This window comes from Chiloscyllium punctatum, chromosome 17 (assembly GCF_047496795.1).
Source record: "Chiloscyllium punctatum isolate Juve2018m chromosome 17, sChiPun1.3, whole genome shotgun sequence".
Taxonomy (NCBI): domain Eukaryota; kingdom Metazoa; phylum Chordata; class Chondrichthyes; order Orectolobiformes; family Hemiscylliidae; genus Chiloscyllium; species Chiloscyllium punctatum.
In genome coordinates this window covers 90,422,672-90,443,309 of record NC_092755.1, presented here as the reverse complement: position 1 = coordinate 90,443,309, position 20,638 = coordinate 90,422,672, and the positions used below count along the sequence as shown (strand labels likewise).

The 20,638-nt window shown below is 45.1% G+C and overlaps 1 protein-coding gene across 1 annotated transcript; it reads left to right on the top strand.

Annotated features, from left to right (window-relative positions):
- Window positions 1-6,051: 6,051 nt before the first annotated feature.
- Window positions 6,052-19,651, top strand: crybb1 (crystallin, beta B1). The gene is made up of 6 exons (XM_072587860.1): window positions 6,052-6,115; window positions 6,742-6,944; window positions 12,292-12,410; window positions 14,215-14,347; window positions 15,545-15,687; window positions 19,274-19,651. Exons 2-6 carry the CDS (start codon window positions 6,828-6,830, stop codon window positions 19,446-19,448), a joined length of 687 nt encoding a protein of 228 aa, XP_072443961.1. The 5' UTR covers window positions 6,052-6,115; window positions 6,742-6,827; the 3' UTR covers window positions 19,449-19,651.
- Window positions 19,652-20,638: the final 987 nt, after the last annotated feature.

Genomic DNA, 20,638 nt, shown 5'->3' with positions numbered 1-20,638 from the left:
ATTCTAAACATTTTATTTTGGTGGTTATTGTGCCCGATGATACATTCTCTGGCCCTAATGTCACTTTCACTCCTTGCATTTAAATTATATTAGACGGCATTCCCTCAAATTCAATATTCTAACCTATTGATTCCCTTTCTTTCCCCAACTCTTCCTTTCGTCTCAATCTAATGGCTTTTAAAATTCAAGCCTTGTATTGTGCATCTTCCTTGTGTAATAACTCCACAAATGCAGGTATCACATCATCAAGACCCCTTTAGTTACATGTGCACAGTACATGACACTGATCTAGCTCCCTCAGAGCCAGCTCTCAGAGTGAGCAGAACCTTTGACACTCCTGTTTATACCTGTCAGCCAGGGCTCCCCGATTGGACCAGGTAAACAGCCCGAATCAGGGAACTCACATTCTATGAGATCCACCCTGCTGACCTCGTTCCAATCACAACATTCCTTCTCCCCTCTTACTCCTGAGATGTAGCTGTTCATTTTCCTCTAGCTTCTCCTGGGGCATTTTGACACCACGACTCTGCCTTGGATCCTGTACCGGACTGTAGCCCACCTCTTTTGCCCAGAGTATCTCAGAAGAAATTCATCCCTTTAATCAGGTAGGAACAGTGGCAAGGCTATGACATCCACCGTGTCTATCTCGTCCTCAGAGGTTGCTTCGACACTAAGCAGAGGGGGAGAACCCATGGGTTCTAACAGCCTTGCTGGATGTTCAGAGGGTCTGGGTATGTTTTGCTCCTGCCCCATTTGAGAGGGTGCAGCTTTCATACTGTCCGCGCACGTTAAGGACCGCCTTATCTACCCGAACTTTGTATGTCATGGGACCTGCCCTCACTTTGATCTTGCCCCTTACCCATGCAGGGCCATTTCCGTGGTTTCAGCACCAAACTTCATCCCCTGAAGTAAACTGCCTCCCTCGCTTAACATGTACTTGTGTCCGGTATTGGTGCTCCTGATGCTGTTTCACCCTTCCTCTCCCCAGTTCTGGGCAAATCAAATCTAACCTGGTATAAAGTCTTCTCAACATTAGCAACTCTGCTCATGCTATCTCTGTAGTTGTATGAGGGGTGATCAATAATCAAACTGGAAACTGGACAGTTTGATATCAACTGAAGCTGTAGGTTGTTTCTTTAAGGCAGGAGTGGGTACTGCAGATGCTGGAGATTAGAATCAAGGTTAGAGTGGTGCTGGAAAAGCACAGCAGGTGAGGCAGCATCTGAGGAGCAGGAAAATCGACGTTTCGGGCAAAAGCCCTTCATCAGGGATCATCAGGATTCCTGATGATGGGCTTTTGCCCAAAATGTCGATTTTCCTGCTCCTCGGATGCTGCCTCACCTGCTGTCTTTTCCAGCACCACTATAACCTTGGCTGTTTCTTTAAGCCTGCCTTCAAAGTTTGGACTGCTCTTTCCACCCAACAATTGGATGATGGATGGTATGCTGAATGCCAGTTGACTTTCGGAAATAACTCGAATTCCCTGCTGATAAATGATGGCCTGTTGTCTGTGACCAAATCTCTAGTAATCTTCGTATTGGAAAAGATGCTCACAGCCTTGTACTCATCATCCCCGTGTTTGATGAATGAACTCTCTGCCTGTCCAACCATTTTCAATGGGCACCCTCAACAACTAAGAACATAGAGCCCATGAAAGGACTGGCACAGTCAATGCATAACTGAGTCCAGGGTTTATCCGGCTATCCCCACAAATGTGGGGGAATCTGTTAGCAGTAACGTTTACTTTGTTTCCTCTCTGGGCACTTGCCCCACTGATGCAGCTATGTCGGCATCCCACCCTGGTGACCAGGCATAACCTCTCATCAACATCTTTGTTTTGGAAACTCCTGGGTGACCCTGGTGGAGTTCAGCCAATATCTGGCAGTGACCTTTACAAGGGACAATCAGTCTTGCTCCCCATAATAAGATGTCATCCTCTAAGGTGACCTGGTCTCACCAGGTCCAAAAAGGTTTCAGTTCTGGTTGCGATAGCTCTTTTGTTTCCCCCATCAAAGCCAGATGTTTTAGTTTTGCCAGGACGGGATCTATTTGTGCCCAGAGTCTGATATAGTCAGTAGTGACTGAAAGGGTGTCCAGGAAGTTTGAAACCAGAATGAACTGTTTCTGTGGTGGTACCAGTGTCCGGCAGTGGGAGGCAGCTCAAGGCATCCGTATCTGCCACTTGGTCTCATGGGTGGTGTTCTGACATGTACGCACTCAGAATAAGAGCCCTTCGCTGAATTTGACCTAAAGCTATGGACAACATGTCCTCGTTAAATAGCCCAAGCATGGCTTTGTTGTCTATTACTATTACAAATTTGCATCTATAAAGGTATTGGTAGAACTTTCTCACACCAAAGATGACTGCCAAATCTTCCTTTTCTATCATGGTGTATTTTTGTTCAGTATTAGCCAAAGTCCAGGAAGCATATGCTATTGGGCGTTCCTCCCCACTGGACCATTGATGAGCCAACACTACCCTGATACCATACGCATGTCATCACCAACTCTCCCTTCGGAACATAGAGTGCCAACACCTTCAATGATGACAGCTGCTTCTTCACTTCCCTAAAGGCTACGCCTTGGCTACGAGACCAGTTCCAAGGCTCACCCTTTTTCAACAGCAGATGTAAGAGTGCCAGGGTGGAGGCCAGTTTACAGATTAACTTCCATAATAATTCACCAACCTAAAGAAAGACCTATGTTCTGGTGTCAGGCCGGGGCACCTTTGATTGTTCTCACTTCATCTTCCAATGGGTGTAACTCTATCATGTTGACTCTGCAGCATGAGTACGTCACTTGGAGTGCCTGAAACACATTTTGCCCTTTGGAGGTGTACGCCCACCTTGGAGAAACATTAAGTACGATGTCTGAGTTCTCTAAACGCTCTTTATTGTTCTTCCTGGTTATTAGCATGTCATCCAGATAAATGGTGACCTGGGGTAGAGCTTGTAACATGTTCTCCAGCGTCCACCGGAAAATGGCACAGGCTGACAATAACACAAAAATCAGTTCGGCTATTGGTCCAAACCCTTATGGGTATTAATTGTAGCGTATCCTGGAAACCCTCATCTAACTGCAGTTGCAGGTAAGCGTGGCTCATTTCCAGCTTTGTGAAGGATGGCTACTCTGCCAGCTTTGCGTGTAAGTACTCTCCGCGACGGATTGGATGTTTAACCAGCTGTAGGAAGTAGTTCACCGTATGTTTGAAACCCCCACAAAGATGAACCAACCCATTGGGCTTCACACTCAGTACGACCTGTGCTGCCCATTCTGCAAACTGGACCGGTTTGATGATTCCTTCCCTTTCCAGCCTCCTGATTTCCGTCTCTGCTTATGCACAAAAGGCAAATGGCGCTGGGAGGGGCCTTGCAGAATCATGGGATGGCTTCTTGGTCAACATGCAAGGTGGCCTTGGCTCCCTCGAGAGTCCCTAGACCTTCCTGAAAAAACGCCTGAGTATTTAATTAGGACTTCACTCAGGTTGCTAGTTTCTAATCGAAACATGTTGAGCCAATCAAGATGAACCTTTCTCAATCAAGTTCACTCCATTAAGCTTGGGCCCAAGCCTTTCATTATAATCAGTGGTAATTAAACCAGCTGCTTCTTGTAAGAGACCAGAACCGAAGGTGTACCCTTAATCATTAGGTATAGATTGTCAGCCTGGCCGAGGTCTGAAACAAATTTAAAGGTTGAAGTCCAGGGCGTACTTTGATAAAGCCTGGATACAGCCATGCTGGTATTGACCTCCCTTCGAACTGGGTGACCATTTAACCAGATATTTATTGTGATTGGTTCTGATTTGGATGCTGCTAAGCAATGTAACCATTCTGAATGAGCTGTAAGTGGAATTTCCAGGGTGTGCACTCTCCTGGAAAATGGCCTATGAATTCTCTTACTCAGTTCAGGCTTAGTGGCACTCTTTTTGCTGTCTTGAGTCTGCAAAATGGCAGCAACTAAAGTAGTTCGCCAGCTCAGATCCTTGAGAAGATTTAGACATTTGGCTGAGGCTTTGATATGGCGTTTTGCTGTGGGCTGACCCAGAGTCCCTCTGTTCAGGCTATGTCCTGAGTGAGACTATGCAATTGCTTTCACTCAAGTGGTGGTCCCTCAGCTCATGTGGCCTGGTGAGGGTAGTCTACGTCTGTTGGAATACTCTGCAACTCCTAAGCTCCATTTGCTGCATTTTCTAATGTCAAAGCCAGTTGTAGTGCCTCTTTGAAGTCCAACTGGGCTTCAGATAGCCGGTGCTTTTGCATGGATACATCATTAATCCCACATACCAAATGGTCTCTCAGCATCTCTCTTGGGGTTAAATCAAAATTACATTCCTGTGCCAGTCATCTCAACCTTGCCAAAAATCCTGATATTGATTCCTTTGGTTCTCAAACTGGTGTCTCAGAACTAGAGGAGGCTTGGGGTCATGGTATTCCTTAGCTAAATCTGTCCATTCTTGAAAGGTATTAGAAGCTGTTGCCTAAAGGAAAGTTAAGCTCCTGGTAACCGAAAAGCTGCAAGTCCCCAAGTGGTCAGGAGAATTACTCATTGCTTTTTATCTGCCCCAATGTCGTTTGGCTGGAAAAGTTAATGCATTTTTTTATACATACTGGGCCCAGTCCTCAATGGCAGCGTAATGCCAGAAATTCCTACCCTAACGCAAAGATGACTGTTGTGAGCCAATCTCTTCAGGGGTATATTTTTCTCTCATATCTCCCGAAAGCCGATATCCCACCAACAAGTCCTCCTTTATTTACACGTGGACGGTACGTGACACTGACCCAGCTAGCTCAGAGCCAGCTCCTGGGGTGAGCAGAGCCCCTGACACTCCTGTTCCTATTTGTCAACCAGGCCTCCCTGATTAGACCAGGTTAACAGCCCCAATCAGGGAACTCATATTCTTTGAGGTCCACCTGGCTGACTTCATTCCAGTCACAATACATTGCACTGTGATGATGACCCAAGCAGTGTCTCTGCCCTGCAAGATATTTCGAAATTTTAGAAATACTTTCATATCGAAAAGAAAGACTTGCACTCATACAGCTTTTTCACAATCTCAGGAGATCCTAAAATAATTTGCAGATAATTAACAACTCCTGGAGTGTGGTCACCATTGTGCTATTGGAAACATGGAAGCCAATTTGCCTGTAGTAAGCTCAAATTTACATTAATATTCATGCAATAATGACCAGGTTATCTATTTTGGAGATGTTGACCGGATAATAAATATTCCCCCAAGCTGAAGGGTCAATAACAAGGAGGTGTAACTTTCAAGTGAAAAGCAGGAGGTTTTGAAGGGATTTGAGGAAAACACTTGCACCCAGAGGGTGGTCGGGGTCTGGAATTGTTGCTTGAGTGTGTACTTGAGGCAGGAAACCTCCAAAATGTACATGGATGAGCACTTGAAACATCATAACCTTCAAGGTAATGGACCAACTGATGGAAAATGGGACTAGTGTAAATCCGGAATAGTTTTTTGTTGCTACAGACTCGATGGGCCGAAGAACCACTTCTGTACTGGATTCTATTGCTGTTCTTCATGGAGCTATGCGATTTTTTTTTATGTCCAATTGTGAGAGTAACCCTGATCTTAGTTAAAAATCAGATCTGATAGATGCTGTCGCTGACAGTGCAGCACTCCTTCAGCAGTGCACTGAAGTGACACATTATATTCTGGAATGATGTCTCTGGAGTGAGATTTCAATCCACAACTATCTGGGGCCAAGGTGAGACACAGAGACATGTCTGACACCGTATAGTTTAGAGATTGATATATGTCAGTGTGTGTTGATTCCAGTCACCAGCATTGTTATGTGATGAACAAAATTCATTTGTCAGTCATTTTCATATTTTGTGTGGTGTCAGGGAACATGTAAATCACTTTTGAACAGAGCAAAGTGCTTGCTTCAGCTCATAGTGAATTAGGCTTATTCCACCTGAATGCCTGGGACAACAATTTGCTGGAATATGTGATGACCACTAAGTTTGGGTAGCAAACTCTGATGAGCTGTCAAATCTGTTGTCTGGGTTCGTTTGAGAGCTGTACTTGCCAGCGTATAAATTCAGCCCTGAGTATCAGTTAGACATCACGTTCTGGCAGTGAGCACCAGATCCACAGGTAAGAGAGAGACAGAAAGCGAGAAAGGGAGGGTCAGAGATAAAGAATGTAGGAGGAAAAGCAGAGCAGAAGGAGCATCATTGATGGAGGAAGTCTGAAGGGATAGGTCAATTAGGAGAAATGTAGACCAGATATTAAAAAAAAGTTTGATCAATGGTGTTTAAGTCTAGTGATGAACAAATTCATCAGGACAATTCAAGGCTGAGGAAGATGAAATGAATTGCATAGGTTTTGATTACATTCACTTTGGATTTAGTAGAGCAAAGGGTTGGGAGAGATACAAAACACAGTTACATTTTTGCATATTCAGATGTTATGCATTGTGAGTGAACATGTTGTAAAATGCTGATCACAGGACAGAGAGATGAGAAGGTCCGAACACAGAAAACAGGAAAAGTGTGAGATGTGTTTAACTACACATAGTTTGAGCAGAATGTTGCTGATAAATACAAAATGGAATATGTTCATCCAAGGGCTTGCTTTTCTGATGATAAATTGGACAACTATTTTGCTGATTCGGAATGGAGTTTCCAAATTCACTCGGTTCAGTTTGAAGTAATTTATTCTGTGAATTGATGTGTCACCTGTTTCAGATGTGAGGGTATTTACTCGTTATTTTAATTCAGCTTGTGCCTTTTGCTGTGTTGGGATTTGGAACGGGCATCGTTTCCCACTCTTATTACCAACTCCATATCGGACCTGACCAGTCAGAATGTCTCAGACTACAAAAAGCACCACTCAGGAAAAGGGCACTCCACCCACTGGTACAGCTCCTGCTCCGGGTTCCAAGAGTTTGAAGACCAGGGAACCTGCAGCGGGGAACTTCAAGGTAAGTGCAGCATTTAGTGGCTTAAATCCCCAACCTGATCAAATACAATAGCCTTTAGGAACTGAAAGAAAGATAACCTCACTGGGCTCAACAACATTTATTCCTCTTTAATCCAATTTAATTTCTTGTTACCATCTCCCTGAATTACATTTGGTCACCATTCATAGATATAATTATCTACTGAATAATTTAAATTGACTTCCGTATTAATGTGCTTCACCAGTGCATTACCCTACAGCTAAATGAAAGTCTGCATAAATCTCTTTTTACAGTCCTGTTAGCGTTACCATTTTAGCCATGCCTCCTGGTATTTACATCCTTTCTCACATTCTTCAGTGTTTAACAACCGACAGTCAGAAACTCTTTAAAAATGTTCAATTAAAGCACATCCAAGTTATCCAAAACCTACCAAATTTCCTCATTAGTTCCTCTTCGGTTCCCTCTCCTTGGAACTTCTGAGTTGTTGAGGCTGGTCTTAACCATAAAGGAACCCTCCTCATCATGGCTACTCATAGACTGAGGTTGGAAATGTGAAATATTAGCTTTGTCATTATTGGGGCTGAGCATATTTGGAATGCCTCAGCTGTGAGCATCACTTTGGAATCTGGCCTGATATCCTTCTGGAAAGAGGGAAAAGCACAGATGAGAAGCATACTGAGCGCTGTGGCTCAATGATTAGCACTACTGCCTTACTGTGTCAGGAACCCAGGTTCAATTCCACCCTCGGATGACTGTCTGTGTGGAGTTTGCACAGCCTCCCTGTGAGTGTGTGGGTTTCCTCTGGGTGCTCCAATTTCTTCCCACAGTCCAATGCTGTGCAGGTTAGTGTCCAGGGATGTGTAGGTTAGATGGATTAGCCATGGGAAAATTCATGGCAGGGGCAGGTATGGGTGGGATGCTCTTCAGAAGGTTGTTGTGGACTCAATGGGCCAATGGCCTGCTTCTACACTGTAGGGATTCTATGATGCTTTGCACAGATACAATTATACAAAGAAATCACTAACAGTAATAAATTGTCTACATCGCAGCTTCATTGTACAGTGAAGCTTGGAAGTGTGACCTGGCTTTGAACGATACTCTCTACCTTATAACATTACAATTCACTAGAATATCCTTGATGTGGAGGAGCTGGTGTTGGACTGAGGTGGACAAAGTTAAAAATGACGCAAAACCAGGTTAGAGTCCAACGGGTTTATACACTAGCTTTCAGAGCCCTGGTCCTTTGTCGGTGTGCTAGTCAGTGAAATTCTTGCAAACAAAACAATATGATGTGGAATACTGTGTATCCTGTTTTGTTAGGGTTTATAAACTTCATCAAATGGCCCTAAGATGCCAAGTTGTTCTCCCCATTTCTTACAGTCACCTTGTTGGAAATCTGGGAGCAACGTAGGGCTGCTCTTGGCATGCCCTCCTACACTCTCCATTGAACCAGGGTTGATCCCCTGGCTTGATGGTAATGGTTGAGTGGGGGATATGCTGGGCCATGAGGTTACAGATTGTGCTGGAGTACAATTCTGCTGCTGTTAATGGCCCACTGGATCCCCAGTCTAGCATTGCTCGATATATTCGAGGTTTGGCACCATGGTAGTGCCATTCAACACAATGGAAGGTTATTCTAAATGTAAAGATAATAATTAGTAAGGTTAGATTACATGGGATTCAGGGTGAGCTTGCCAATTGGATACAAAATTGGCTTGATGGTGGGAGACACAGGGTGGTTATGCAGGGTTGTTTTTCAGATTGGTGGCCTGTGACCAGTGGTGCTCCACAGAGATTCATGCTGGATCAAATTTGGTCAGTGGGCTGAGGAATGACCGATGGAGCTTAATTTAGATAAATATAACATATTGCATTTTGGTAAAACAAACAAGTAGAGGATTTAATGGTAGCTCTCTGGGTTATGTTCAAGAACAGAGAGAGGTAGAGTTCAGGTACATATTCCTTTGAAATTTGTGTCACATATAGCCAGGGTGGTTAAGAAGACATTTAGCATTCTTGCTTTTCATTGCTCAGATTTCTGAGTGTAGGAGTTGGGATGTCATGTTGAGGTTGTACAAGACATTGGTGAGGCCTCTTCTGGACACTGTGTGCCATTCTGGTCACCCTATTATACGAAGGGTATTATTCAGCTAGACAGGCCTCAGAAAAGATTTGCCAGGATGTTGCTGAGGATGGAGAGTTTGAGTCAGGAGAGGCAGGATAAGCTGAGACTTTTCTCATTGGAGTGTAGGAGGTTGAGGGGTGACCTTATAGAGATATATAAAATCATGACAGGCATAGAATCCCTACATTGTGGAAGCAGGCCACTTGAGTCCACACTGACCCTCCAAAGACCAATCCCAGTAACCCTGCATTTCCCCTGGCAAACCCACCTAGCCAGCACATTGCTGGTCACTATGAGGCAATTTCCCATGGCCAATCTACCTAATCTGCACGTCTTTGGACTGTGGGAGGAAAGCAGAGCACCTGGATGAAATCCACACAGACATGGGGAGAGTGTGTAAACTCCACACAGAGAGTCACCCAAGATGAATCAAACCTGGGTCCCTGGCATTGTGAAGCAGCAGTGCTAACCACTGAGCCACCATGTCACCTACATAGAAAAGGTGAATAGCAAAGGTCTTTTTCCAATAGGGCGGGGGGGGGGAGAGAGGTGAGTTCAAAACTAAGGGACATATTTTTAAGGTGAGAAGAAAAAGATTTCAAAATGTTTTGAGGGCAACTCTTTTATAAAGAGAGTGGTTAGTGTGTGGAATGAACTGCCAGAAGAAGTGGTGGATATGGGTATGTTACAACATTTAAAAGACATTTTGGGTACATGCATGATTAGGAAAGGTTTGGAGGGATGTGGGCGAAACACAGGAAGGTGGGGCTAGTTTAATTTGGCAGCATGGCTGGTTGGACCGAAGGGTCTGTTTCCATGTTGTATGACTCTATGACTATAAATTACCTTTAGCCTTTTATGGTGTTTCCCGGATGGATCCCCTGATCTTGTTTGTGTTAAAGAAATCCCAGTTGGTTTCCAGGCTGGCAGAGATCTTAGCTGAATGTTGTGCTCAGTGAAGTGGGGGGACATTGGCTCTGTAAAATAGAACATTTTCTCACTTGATGCAGCTGGTGTTGGATGTTCACACTGTGGCTTACACCTGAATCGACCCCATCCAGGCCTCGAACCCCCAGCAGGCCAGTATCACTGTGACACCGTGAAATTTTCAAAAGAAGAGGCCCTAATTTTCTCTTCAATCCTCCATGTGGGCACTAGCATTTACAGAGGAACCGCGATTGTCCAGCATTCGATTAACTGAATTTCGGATTTTCCAAATAAGATCACAATGTCCCGATGTTTGGCTAAACTATATTATCCAACATTCGATTATCCAAACAAAATATTCCTCGCTCGTGGCCTTCGAATAATTGAAGTTTTTCTTTCTAATTGTCCCTTGATGTAAGTGGCTTGGAAGGGCCATTTCAGAGGGCAGTTCAGACTCAGTCACATTGCTGTGGGTCTGGAGTCACATGTAGGCCAGACCAGGTAAAGAAGGCAGATTTCCTTCCCTAAAAGACATTACGGAACCAGATGAGTTTTTTCCTTATGGCAGTCGAGAAAGGGTCACAGGACCTGAAACATTAACTCTGATTTCTCTTCACAGAGGCTGCCAAACCTGCTGAGCTCTTCCAGCAACTTCCGTTTTTGTCTGTGGCTGCCATTAGGCTTTTTTTTAATTCCAGATTTTCATATTGAATTTTAAACTTCTGCCGTGGTGGGATTCAAACCCATGCCCCCAGAAGGTTAGCCTGGGGCCTTTGGATTGCGAGTCCAATAGCATTACCATTAGGCCTCCACCTCTCCTAAATTGGTCTAGCGTTGAGTTTGGTGCCCAATATAGCCCTCATAATGGAGGGTGATTCTCCAAAAGCAAAAGGCAGCCATGTTTGAGCCAGCCCTTGCCCAGGTGCAATGGTTAGAGACAAAAAAACTGCAGATGCTGGAATCCAAGGTAGACAAGTAAGAGGCCAGAAGAACACAGCAAGCCAGGGGGCAATGGTGGCAGGCAGGAAAGGAGAGGTTTAGCAGCGCCAGGTCCGCTAGAAATCCACACGACATCAGCCACTCCATCGGGTTGAAAGGCAGGTCTGGCTCAGTGGGCCGAATGGCCTACTCCCAGTTCCTATTGGATACATTTCTACAAGTATCCAAGAGCTTCCTGCTTGAACTATCAAGCCATTCTGCTCAAGTGATGGCTACTTGTGCCATTCCGTCAGCACTGCCATTTGACTATTCGATTAGAATGGTTGGCTGCTTGTTTTTGAGGGCAAGCTTGATGGGCTGAAGGGCTACTTTCTGTGCTATAAACCTTTTCTCTGTTTTTTCCAGTGGATGATTACTGCAGCCACTATAATGAATAATGACTGTGTTGTGCTGACAGTTCCACACTCACGTGCCCTCTTCCTGTTGTGAACATTGAGCATTTGATTCTGTTCTTCTCTGGCCTGTTAACAAGCTCTCCAACGATCTTAATAGAAGGTCATTTGGAGACGCGTGGGCTCTCGGCTCACCCCTGCCCTCTCTTTAACAATTCCCATGAACCGTGGAAATGAAGGAAGAGTGACAGACCAGCCCAAATGCTCTGATTTCAGAACTGTCTTTATCTTCACATGAAAATCTGTTCCCCCACCACCACCTACCCTGTGTCAGCAGCAAGCATTGATTCCCCAGCTCACGTGCAGCATCGTTTATAGCAAAACTCACTCCGTTATTAACAAAATTAGATGGTCATTCTCCAGCACATTGCTGTATGTGAGATACCCATGTTAGTACTGGAAAACTATATGTATCATAGGGGGTACAGTGGCTCAGTGATTAGTACTGCTGCCTCACAGCACCAGGGAGCCGGGTTCGATTCCACCCTCAGGTGACTGTCTGTGTAGAGTTTGCACATTCTCCCTGTGTCTGTGTGGGTTTCCACTGGGTGCTCCCACAGTCCCAAGATGTGTGGGTTAGGTGGATTAGCTGTGCTAGATTGCCCATAGTGTTCATGGATGTGTAGGTTAGGTGTGTTAGTCAGGTGTAATATAAAATAATAGGGTAGGGGAATGGGTCTGGGTGGGATACTCTTTGGAGGGTTAGTGTGGACTTGTTGGGCTGAATGTCCTGTTTTCCACACAGTAGAGATTCTATGAAATAAAAGAAAAGATCTCTGCCAGTAGCTTCATCCCAAAAACCTCCCCCAGGCTATTTGAAAAGACAGAGGCCTCAAGAAAAACTAATGAAAAGTTTACGGTCAGTCTGAGAAATATGGATTAATTTGGTTCTTGTCATCTGACTGTTTTTCTTCCTTTGCTGCAGATCTACATCTATGAGCAGGAGAATTTCCAGGGCAGATTCATGGAATTTTCCACTGAGTGCATGAACCTGTGCGATCGCAACTTCGATCGAGTCGGCAGTGTCCGTGTGGAGTGTGGACCGTAAGTTACCCTCGACTGAACTCAGATGCTGTTAGGGCAGTGAGCGAAGGAGACAGGAGTCCACTCATGACCAGACTGTGTGTCCTTGAGAGGTGTTTGAGCAACTTGAGAGGTGTTTGAGCACCGCCATTCAATATGATCATGGCTGATCACTCCTAATCAGTATCCTGTTCCAGCCTTATCTCCATACCCCTTGACTCCACTATCTTTAAGAGCTCTATCCAATTCTTTCTTAAAAGAATCCAGAGACTGGGCCTCCACCGCCCTCTGGGGCAGAGCATTCCACACAGCCACCACTCTCTGGGTGAAGTAGTTTCTCCTCATCTCTGTCCTAAATGGTCTACCCCGTAATTAATCCAGCATCCACTGTCATTTGTGGAAGAGAGTTCCAAACCTCTCCCATGTGTGTAGAAATGCTTTCTAACATCTCTCCTGAACAGTCTAGCCCTAATTCTCAGACTGTGTTCCCTAGTTCTCCAATCCCCAACCAGTGGAAATAGTTTACCTTTATTTACATCGTCTTTTCCGGTTAACATCTTGAAGATTTTGCTCAGACCACCCTTAACCTTCCAGATTCTAGACAAAACAGGCCACTCTCATCTCTCCTCATAACTTAATTGAGTGCAATGGAATTTCACTTTGCAGCTTCAATATACAGTCCCTCAGTGTGGATTGACATTCAATCCCTTAATCCTGGTCGATGCCGGGTGTCAGTAAAAACCAGGTTCTTCGCTGACAGAAACTTCTTAATGTCTTGGTGATGTGTAATTCACAGAGGCTCGGGGTCATCACCCATTTGTTCCCTCAAGATTGCAGTCTGTGTTTCCTGGGGCGTACAGGGAGATGGGGAAGAGAGCTGGCTGGCCCTAACTGGGTTGCAATTTCGAAGGATCCACCTAAGACTCAATGGGGCTGGCTGTCCTCCTTCTACTCTCTTTGATTTTGTGTCTCCTCACCCATACAGGATGGGAAACATGGGGAAAATGTAGCCGATTGATTGAAGCTGGGGGGGGGGTTGAAGATGTAACATCAACAGCCTGTGTATGGGCATCTCATTGGCTCCATCCTGAACAGGGACAACTTTCTAGAGCCTGGATTGGAGGGGGCGAGGGGGGGGAGGCGTGACAGACCTACCCGACCTGAACACAATGGATCATCCATTAAACTATCCACAGGATCCCAGGCCAATGATCCAATCCTGCAGGCCAGCAGTTTAACCGGATATGGCCTCTAGGTGGCAGAGCAGGTGGAAAGCCCTGCATCCCTCCTTATCTACTTGTGGTTGGCAGGAGTTGGGGCTGCTCTCTAGAGAACTCTGAACCTTGCCCCAAAACACACACACACACACACACACACACACACCTCAACAATCATATCCCAGCTCAGTTGGTAGCCTGTTTGGAAGAGCCACTTCTAAAGAAAACTTAAAGAATCTCGAGGAGTGGCTCCTCCTACCTTGAAGCCCCCTGTCCCCTCACTTATCCTCTGCTGACTCACTGTACATCTTCAAAATCCCATCTGCTCTCCTTACTTGAATGGATATCAGACCATGAATTGGCAGCCCTGGGACAAAATCACAGTGAGGATTGCACCTCTAATGGTGCAGAGCTCCTCGATGTAAGGACTCCAGAAAACCACAGCGGTAACTCCAGCCCGTTGTGTCTCTGCTACCATCATCTATTACTTTGATACAAGCCAACTAGGAAAGGACTTCAGGCGATATTATCAATAAACAAACTGCTGCTTCTCAGAGATACCGGCCTTCCCTCTTTGAGCTGACGTTAATTGTGTTCTGTCCCTGTAGCTGGGTTGCCTTTGAGCAATCTAATTTCCGCGGAGAGATGTTCATCTTGGAGAAAGGAGAGTATCCACGCTGGGATTCCTGGTCCAACAGCTACAGGAGTGATCGCTTCATGTCCTTCCGACCAATCTGCATGGTAACTTCCTCAGCGGAGCTGTTAAATAATTGGTGACTTAAGTTATACCAGAGCAACCCCATCAATCAAACGTAAAATACATTTTCATCATCTCTTATTCACTCTCCATCAAGCACTGGGAGTGCTGGAGAAGCTCAGCAGGTCTGGCAGCATCTTTAGAGAGAGAAAAACACGTTTCGAGTCCGGGATCACTCCTTTTTGGAAACCAAGAAGAGGACTCATACCAGATGTGAAATGCTAACTGCTTCTCTCTCCACACATATGCTGCCAAGTCTGCTGAGTCTCTCCAGCACTCCCTGTGCTTGCTTCAGATTTCCAACATCAGCAGCATTTCACTTTTGTTAACTCTCCACGATGTTCCATCACTTTCAATTTAATTACCATCTGAATCCCCCACTATCAACATTCAGGGGGTTACCATATACTAGAAACTGAATTGGAGCATTGTATAAATCCTTTATCCACAGGAGCAGGTCAGAGGCTAGGAACACTGGGGCAAGTTAAGTCAACCCCTGATTCTCTAAAGCCTGTCCACCATCTGCAAGGCACAAGTGAAGAGTGTGATGGAATATTGCCTGGATACATGCAGCTCCAACAATAATGCAAGCCCTTACTTTGCATCCTTGCATCCACATTGCACTTGAAATCAAGAATCAGTGCAATGTCTCATACTATTGAAGATTTTGGCATTCCTCACTTCCCAGCTTCCCCTTTGTAACACAATCTCGCTTTAGATTTAGATTTTATTGTCATGTGTTCTCAAGTACAGGAGTATGGTGAAAAGTGTATAATGTCACCACATGGTGCCATCTTAGATATAAAATACTTAGGTACAAAGGAATAAACGAAACAAAGTTTAAAAAGTTAAGCATTACCTTCATAGAATAAGTAGAAAAATAAAGAAATAAGGTATTAGTTAACATTAATATCCTTCTCAGTATAAACTAGAAATACAAGGGGATAACATTAAAACCGCTGTTAATATAATGACCATCTCAATTTCCCTGCTCTTTCCAACATTGGTCATGTCCTACACTTTGGGCCTTGATCATTCTATCGCAGATTAATAATATAAAAACCCTCAGAAGTGAAGTTACTGTTATGTAACACAAAGTGTAACGAACTATCCATAATGGGAAAGGAAGGTCATTGCAAAATTAAAACTAAAATGCTTGCAATTTCTTTCATTGCTCTCAGGATAACCAGGAGCACAAAATCTGCCTGTTTGAACTAGCGGAATTCCAAGGAAATAAGATGGAGATCACTGAGGATGACATCCCAAGCCTGTGGGCGTATGGTTTCTGTGACCGTGTGGGCAGTGTGAGAGTTCCCAGTGGCACGTGAGTATATCCACCACAAGGCCCAGGAGCAATTCGTTCAATAAGTGCACCCATCATGCAGAAGATAGGCAGCTTATCTTTGTGGCAAAAGTGAGGACTTCAGATGCTGGAGATCAGAGTCAGAATTAGAGTGCTGCTGGAAAAGCTCAGCAGGTCAGGCAGCATCTGAGGAGCAGGAAACGTCGATTTTCCTGCTCCTCAAATGCTGCCTGACCTGCTGTGCATTTCCAGCACCACTCTAATCTTCAAGCTTGTCCTTGTGTACTACACCCTGAGGCTTTCCCATGAAGAGACATTGCAAACAGAGTGAAGATGATTTGTGGCTCTTGTTGCCAACGATCGTGAGCCTGAGTTTCTTGGTGAGAAGAAGAAGCCCTGGTATGATTAAATTTAAAATAAACTAGTGGAGTAATTGTCACAGTGCAGTCTCCTCTACATGGGACAGACAAATGCAGACTGGATGACATTGTTGAAAGCCCCCTCTCTTCTGTAAGAATGTCCCAAGCCTCCTAGTCTCTTGCCATTTCTTCATGTTATCTTGCTCATGTTTCTATCGTGGACTGGCTGCAGTGTTCCATGAAGCCACCCAAGTGGAACAGCAGCTTGTTTTCTGTTTTGACATCATACAGCCTTCAGGGCACAGAACTGGGTTCACAAACTTTAGAGTATGAACACTGATCTCCATTTTTATAGCCAACTAGGAGAAAGTGAGGATGGCAGATGCTGGAGATCAGACTCGAAGAGTGTGGTGCTGGAAAAGCACAGCAGGTCAGGCAGCATCTGAGGAGCAGGAGAGTGGACGTTTTGGGCATAAGTTCTTCATCAGACATTCCTGATGTTGTGCTTATGTTCGAAACGTAGACTCTCCTGCTCCTCAGATGCTGCCTGACAGGCTATGCCTTTCCAGCACCACACTTTTTGACACCATTTTTATAGCAACAGCTCTCCCCCATCCCCTGCTCCCCCACCAGTGTCTTCTTGTGTGACGTTTGCTGTCAATATTGCTGACTTACTTTCCTCTGTGCACACCTACCATTATCACCTATTTTGAGGCTACATCTCAGGCATCGTTTTCCAGCCCCCTGCGGTTCTGAACAAGGGTCATATCAAACTCGAGACATTAACTCTGTTCCTCTTTCCACAGATCCTGCCAGACCTGCTGAGTTTCTCCAACAATCTCTGTGTTTTTATTAAACCAGTTGTCATACCTTGGGATTCAAGTGCAATTTTCAGTCAGGGTTTATTAGGGATTGTCTTCCCTCACCCAGGTTCCACTTCTGTCTTGACAACAATGAGTGTTAGTGGTCTCTCTGACTGGGATACACCCTTGAATGTGATCTTACTCTCAATCATTGGAGACGGGAAATTACATCTGAAACTTTCTGACTGAGCAGTGAAGCCTTGCCTGAGGCTGGACAGTTCTATTTCCCAGCTATAGCTTTCAAAGATCGGGGGTATTTAATAGACCGTATGTTGCATTACACAGCAAAAGACTTGCAGAGATTTTCTGGGGTTATTTTTTGTAAATCCACAAACACCAGTTTTTACCTTTCCCGAAATAGTCAAAAGGAAACAATATGGCTCACTCTGGACCCTCAATTGAAATGAAGGAAAAGTTCAACAAGTCACTCAAGGAGGAAAAGATGTGTTCCCACTCCCCTGATGTCCAACAGTCTTAGAACCTCGGAAGTACCCCTCGGATGCAAAGGGCACCTGGCGTAGATATAACTGAGAGTGAGGTGCAGGCAGTGACCACTCCCCCACTCCTCACCACGGCCAAGATCCCAACTCATCTTTACAAAGGAAAGCCTGCCGCCCAAATCCCCCAAATAATGAATCGAGAACGCAAATTACAAACAGTGCCCACTAGGGGCAGTGCGACAACGCCCAACAAATCAAAATGGCGTGGAAAAGAGGGGAGGGAGCTCCATCAAAATGTGTCAGTGGGGCAGAATTATCTCTTTCTTTGTTATAATTTTAGAGAACCTGTCATCAAAATCACCCAATTACAGAGCACATCTCCTTTTCTTTAAATTCCATCCAGGCAATTATCTGGGCCAGCATTTATTGCTTATTTTTAGTTGACTCTCGATCCAAGGGGATTTCGAGGGCCATTTCAGACTTAAGTTAATTTGGAGCTGGATCCGTATATAGGTCAGACCGGGTAAGGATGACAGATTTCCTTCCCTAAAGGGAATTAGCGACAATTGATTGTGTTTTCACTGTCACCATTTGACGAGCTGAATTCCAGACTTAATATTGAATTAAAATTTTCATCATCTGCTACGGTGGGCTTTGAACACATGACCCCAGATATTAGCCCGGGGGTGGGGTGGTCTGGATCACTAGTCTCTCCCCAGAGTCCCTTTTTTCACAAATAAACCATCACAATATTGCCCCTGTCGGTAACCAAATGAATGAATGTCAACCATTGCGAATGAGAGGCAGAGCAACAATAACAGAGATGCGGGAGGGGAGGACGAGAGTGAGGGGCTTCAATCAAAATGGGAGTTGTAGGGGGAAATAATGTACTCCACCCCTGTAATGCCCCCCGCCCTCTCGAAAGACTTCAAGGGTGTTAGTGTACACTGTGTTCCCTCTCTCAGGCTACCCAGAATGCAGAGCCCATCTTTTAAAAATGAACCATCATAAAGTCATCATAAAATCTTATCAGTTAAATTTCAGAACCCATGTCTATTTTTTCCCCCAATATTTTCCAATCAAATTGTTCAGAGGTATTGCTTCACTTCTCTGGGGGCGTGAACCCTGGTCTCCTGGCTCAGAGGTAGGGACACTACCAGTGCATCATCAGGGCCCATCTCCTATATGCAGAGTCCAAAGAATGTCACTTGCTCTCAACCTAATTCTGGCAGGCACGGAGATGGCATGGTGGCTCAGTGGCTGGTACTGCTGCCTCACAGCACCAGGATCCCAGGTTCAATTCCACCCTCGGGGGACTGTCTGTGTGGAGTTTGCGCATTCTCCCTGTATCTGTGTCTGTGTTGGTTTCCTGGGGGTGCTCTGGTTTCCTTCCACTGTCCAAAGATGTGCAGGTCAGGTGAATTGGCCATGCTAAATTGCCCATAGTGTTAGGTGCATTAGTCAGAGGGAAATGGGTCTGGGTAGGTTACTGTTCGGAGGGTCAGTGTGGATTTGTTGGGCCGAAGGGCCTGCTTCCACACTGTAGGAAATCTAATCTAATCAGGAGGCTGGAGGAACGCAGCTTCAGAAGGGGAGAAGACAATGTTTTGGGTGTAATCCCACCTCAGGAAAGCTGAAACATTGACTTCTCCATCCCCTGATGCTGCCTGGCGTGCTGTGTTCTTCCAATCTCCTGCCTGTCTACCTCGGATTCCAGCATCTGCAGTTTTTTTTTGTCTCAATTTACTCCAAGTCTGTTTTGGTTGACAGTTAAAGGGACCTGCATTTCTAACACTGACAGGGGATGAGGGGGCTGGGTGCTGGGAAGGTGGTATAATGAAGTGCCTCGCCCTGATCATACTTGATCTGCCAAGGGAGGGGTGGAGGGGGAGCTAGGTTTTGGAGGGGTAACAGACTCTGATGATATTCTCGCTTCGTGTTTCAGTTGGGTTGGTTATCAGTACCCTGGATACAGAGGATACCAGTACCTGTTTGAGATGGGAGAGTACAGACACTGGAATGACTGGTGTGCCCAGCAGCCCCAGATGCAGTCCATCCGCCGCCTGAGAGATATGCAGTGGCATCAGAAAGGCTCCTTCCAGTTCACCGTCCCCAAGTGAGGAAACCCTCAGAGCTCCACAAGCCGATGGTGAAGCCGATGTCACTCATTTACATTTGACGGGATCATTTACCCGGGAGGCTCCGATTATTGTTTTTAACTCACTCTGGTCAGCTAATTCCTCTGCACTTTACAATGTAAAGCAGATTTTTCAGAATCCAAAAGGTACTTTATGATGAAAATAAAGAAATTGGATGAAGGTTACTATCTCAGCCTGGTTCGTGTGTGTTTGAGCGTTTCCCGGTGATAATTGTTTTTCCCTTCGGCGTTCTCCTCACCTCTGCTGGAGATCTGAGCTCCTGCTGCAAACAGCTTCAAATATCATAAAGAGAGAAGACATTGGAGCAGCAGAAGGCCATTTGGCCCCTTCACTCTGCCCTGTCATTCAAGCTAATCCAATATGGATTGGACCTTCTTCTGCAGGAACACCACTTTCCTGCCCTCTCCACGAATCCCTTGATTTCCCCAAGAGATTAAACAGAGATCATTCTCAGCCTTGAACGTACTCAATACTTGACATTTGAAAGTGTCCTATGGCAGAGAATTACAACAATTCATAACCTTCTGAGTGAAGATGTTTCTCCTCCTCTTTAGTTCCTAAATGATGGGTCTTTAATTCTGAGGCTGTGTCTTTGCTCCACAGTATGGTGACCCTTCATTTATGAGTCTAGATTAGAGTGGTGCTGGAAAAACGTAGCAGGTCATTCCTGATGAAGGGCTTTTGCCCAAAACGTCAATTTTCCTGCTCCTTAGATGCTGCCTGACCTGTTGTACTTTTCCAGCACCACTTTAATCTAGACTTTGATTTCCAGCATCTGCATTCCATACTTTTGCCTCGTTGATTTTGACCCCTCACTTATGAGTCCACAGTGAGTGCTGTCTGTGCCTAATGTGGATTCAGGCCAGTCTAGTCCCACATATTTCACAGGAAAACCTCTCCGTAGCCACCCATACTCCACTTCCTCTCTTTGCCAAGATCTGCTTAGATCCATTGTGTCACAACTGGCTGTCAGCAAACAGCTGAAAACTAAATATTTCAGCTAGATAAATGCGATTGTCCCCAGAGCATTCAATTTACTCTTTCATTATCCTGGACTTAAAGCATAATGAAGCTCCAATCAGCCAGAAGTGCAGTTTGATGTCAATTTTAGTGATGCCTTTGAATTATTTCGGTGGCTCAGCGGATGACAC

What these genes read in the sequence shown, in the direction of transcription:
- crybb1 (XM_072587860.1), top strand. Translation starts at nt 6,828, where the DNA reads ATGTCTCAGACTACAAAAAGCACCACTCAGGAAAAGGGCACTCCACCC. An exon ending in CTGCAGCGGGGAACTTCAAG is followed by an intron (nt 6,945 to 12,291) that starts GTAAGTGCAGCA and finishes CCTTTGCTGCAG; the next exon opens with ATCTACATCTATGAGCAGGA. An exon ending in GTCCGTGTGGAGTGTGGACC is followed by an intron (nt 12,411 to 14,214) that starts GTAAGTTACCCT and finishes CTGTCCCTGTAG; the next exon opens with CTGGGTTGCCTTTGAGCAAT.